The sequence below is a fragment of the Athene cunicularia genome (assembly GCF_003259725.1).
Source record: "Athene cunicularia isolate RWA chromosome 1 unlocalized genomic scaffold, athCun1 chr1_part1, whole genome shotgun sequence".
Taxonomy (NCBI): domain Eukaryota; kingdom Metazoa; phylum Chordata; class Aves; order Strigiformes; family Strigidae; genus Athene; species Athene cunicularia.
The window spans coordinates 127,184,738-127,187,532 of NW_020799091.1; the positions used below are offsets into that span (position 1 = coordinate 127,184,738).

Below are 2,795 nucleotides of genomic sequence, written 5' to 3' on the forward strand. Positions count from 1 at the left end.
GGCAGGGTCGCCTCTTCGCCCGGCCGGGTGTCTCCTGCCAGCCAGCCGCCTCGGAGCTCCGCCGGCGATCCCTTAGTCCCGCCGGGGGTGGCGGAGGGAGGGTGCCCTTGCGGGATCAACACGGGCCTCTCCGCTGCAGGCTGCGGGGAGGAGGCGGCTCGGGGAGCGGCGGCGGGAGGAGTTGGGCGAAGCGGGCACGGCGGGGACCAGGCCCGGCGCTGCCTGTAACCGAGTCCCCTGGGCTGCGGGAGGGTAAATACCTGCTGCCTTCATCTCCGCGCCAAAAGAAACGGGCTTCGTCTCTTGGAGGCTACGGAGGTTTCCCCTGGCTTCAGATAATTTTCAGCAGCTGGCTGGGCACTCCCGCCGGGTAATCTGCGTGAGGAAGTGCTGTTAGTTTGTTAGGGCACTGTATCTTTCCATTCACCATGTAATTCAACGGTGATGAGTACCTGTGCTACATCATAACAGAGACCATCTTTGCTGTAAAATGATGGTGGTACAAATTTAGCTAACAAACCAGCAAAGCAGTGAAGTGACACATGAGACCATGCGCCTTTCTGCACCTTGCCCGACCTGCTTTCATGACCATATACCACAAGTCACTTCTAGGTAAGAGATGCTCCTGCTACAGCGTTCGGGAGCCCTTCCCCAGTCTGTCCTTTGCTAGTGATCACACATGACGTGGTACAGTTTTGTGCTAGGTCAAGAGGGGGAGGTCACACATGCGATTACAAAGGAACCGTGACAAAACTACATTATTTTGGTCCTTAAAGTCTGTATAACACTCGGGATTGTTGTTTCAAGAGGTCAGCATTAATTTAGCATCCTAGACAGTTTAGGAAGCACTGGGCTGGTTTAGGAAATGGATGTATTTAATCCACCTTTCTCCTGCCAACTCACCTACGTTGTTCCATTTTTTCCCGACAGACTGTATAACAACAGTCATTGCTCAGGGCTGCGTGCTGCTAGATTCTGGTCCTGAGAAGATGTGACCAGACTTGTTTCTTACTTCCTCCCAAAGATCTTCCAAGACACCATGCTTTTATTTATATGGATATACTGGTATTAAGTCCTCCAGCAGCCTGCAATGCAAGACTGAGGGGCTGTTATAAAAATTAATTGCAGCTGTATGAACTATCAACCACCTTGCTGTTAATCAATTTGGTTAATTTGGAAATCCTCTGTGTTCTGAAGATGCAGCATTTTCCAGTCCTATTCCTAGTCATTTATTTATGACATTTTAAATTATTCAAAACACATTTCTTATTCTTTTCAGTTCCCATGTGAAGCAGCTGGCTTTAGTTAGCTGAACATTACTGTTAAACCTCACTTTGTTTTTAAAGTACTTCAAAATTCTTGTATAAATTGTCTTACACTCTGCATTAAGGGAAAGGATGTGGCTGTTCATAAAAAAAAAAGAAAATCTGCTCCCTATACCCTGTCACAGTACCTGAATCCCCCAAATGCATCCTGCATGGAGCTACCAGGATGAGTGGAGCTGATGTTAAGAAACAGGCATTCTCAGACATTGCCAATTTGGTTAAAAGACCACCTGAGAATCCTGTATTATCTGCTAAGCCAAGGCTAGGGAGATGTCAAAATACTAGCCCACTGAAATGTAAAGCCAAGCTCCCTCTGGACTTGTTGCCACTGCTGATACAGGACAGGGAAAAGAGGAGACACTTGTAAAGTGTACAAATGTATCTTTAACTTCATTAACTGCCACTGTGAATTTGGAAAACAAGAGAGGCAGTTTTGTGTACCTGTGTGGTCTCGTGACAATAGAAATTTTTACAATCAGGCACAAACTAGTTCCCGAGCTCTGAATCTAGAAAAGTTGCTCAGGGTTTCAGAAACATCCTCACCTGAAGATGGATTGTTACCATGGTAGTTATTTGGCGAGAGGTGTATTTTTTAAACACTTCTGCAAGTGTAAGTCCTAGCATGGGTGCAGATGATTTTACAGGAAGGTGCTCCGCAAGTGGAATATGCTCTAGAGGTACATGACTATTTATGTCTGCCCCCTACCCAGCCTCATATATTGATACTCAGGTAATTACTGTAGTGACAAAGCCACATATGCTAACCCCAAAGGTTATCACACCCCCCTCCCCACCCCCCCCGGAGTTCCCTACTTCAAACACATCCTATTGTTAAACCAGTCAAGTTAGATGAAGGACTGATGAGCAGGTGTACTGCCCAGAAGGCCTACACATCTCACAAAGGGAAGCTAAACAGCCTACTGAAGTAGTCTAGAGTAGTGGTTCTCAACCTTTATTGATCTACAGATGCCTGTGTATTTTCCCCTGGAAATGTAAACATCTGCACACCAAAATTAAGCCTCCAGCTTTTCAGTTACCTTACAGACCTCTTAAATGTTGTCCAAGGATCACAAGGTGAAGGCCAGTGCTTGAGAGGGATCCTTATGCACAACCCAGCAGGAGGCCTACAACTTCAGAGCCTTGTTTGGTTCCCTTTTTGCTGCAGAGGTACATATTCAAATCTTCTCACTCTTAATATTCTCAGTTCGGAGGTCCCTGCTCTGCAATTCTTCCTCTTCAGGAAAGACTAGATGTACCCACACTTCATTCGCACAAACATCAAACAATTGATCTGCATCACTTGACCCCAAGGTGGTTAATCAGCTTTACAAATGAAAGAGGATGGCAAAGGCCCCAGATTATAGCTGTGTCCATGTTCCAAAAACATACCCTAATTCAGTAGCAAAACTAGGCATAGACTCTAGTTCTTTGGTGTCACAATTTCTTTTCTTGCAGGTTTTTTTTCCCATT

The 2,795-nt window shown here is 46.0% G+C and overlaps 1 protein-coding gene across 1 annotated transcript in view; it reads right to left on the reverse strand.

Moving 5' to 3' along the window:
* The window catches only part of ING4 (inhibitor of growth family member 4), a 15,424-nt gene extending 15,136 nt beyond the window's left edge, over positions 1 to 288 (reverse strand). The window contains exon 1 of the mRNA XM_026861070.1: positions 261 to 288. Within this exon, the coding sequence (XP_026716871.1) occupies positions 261 to 273 (13 nt within the window). The 5' untranslated portion in view covers positions 274 to 288. The remainder of the gene's footprint in view (positions 1 to 260) is intronic.
* Positions 289 to 2,795: the final 2,507 nt, after the last annotated feature.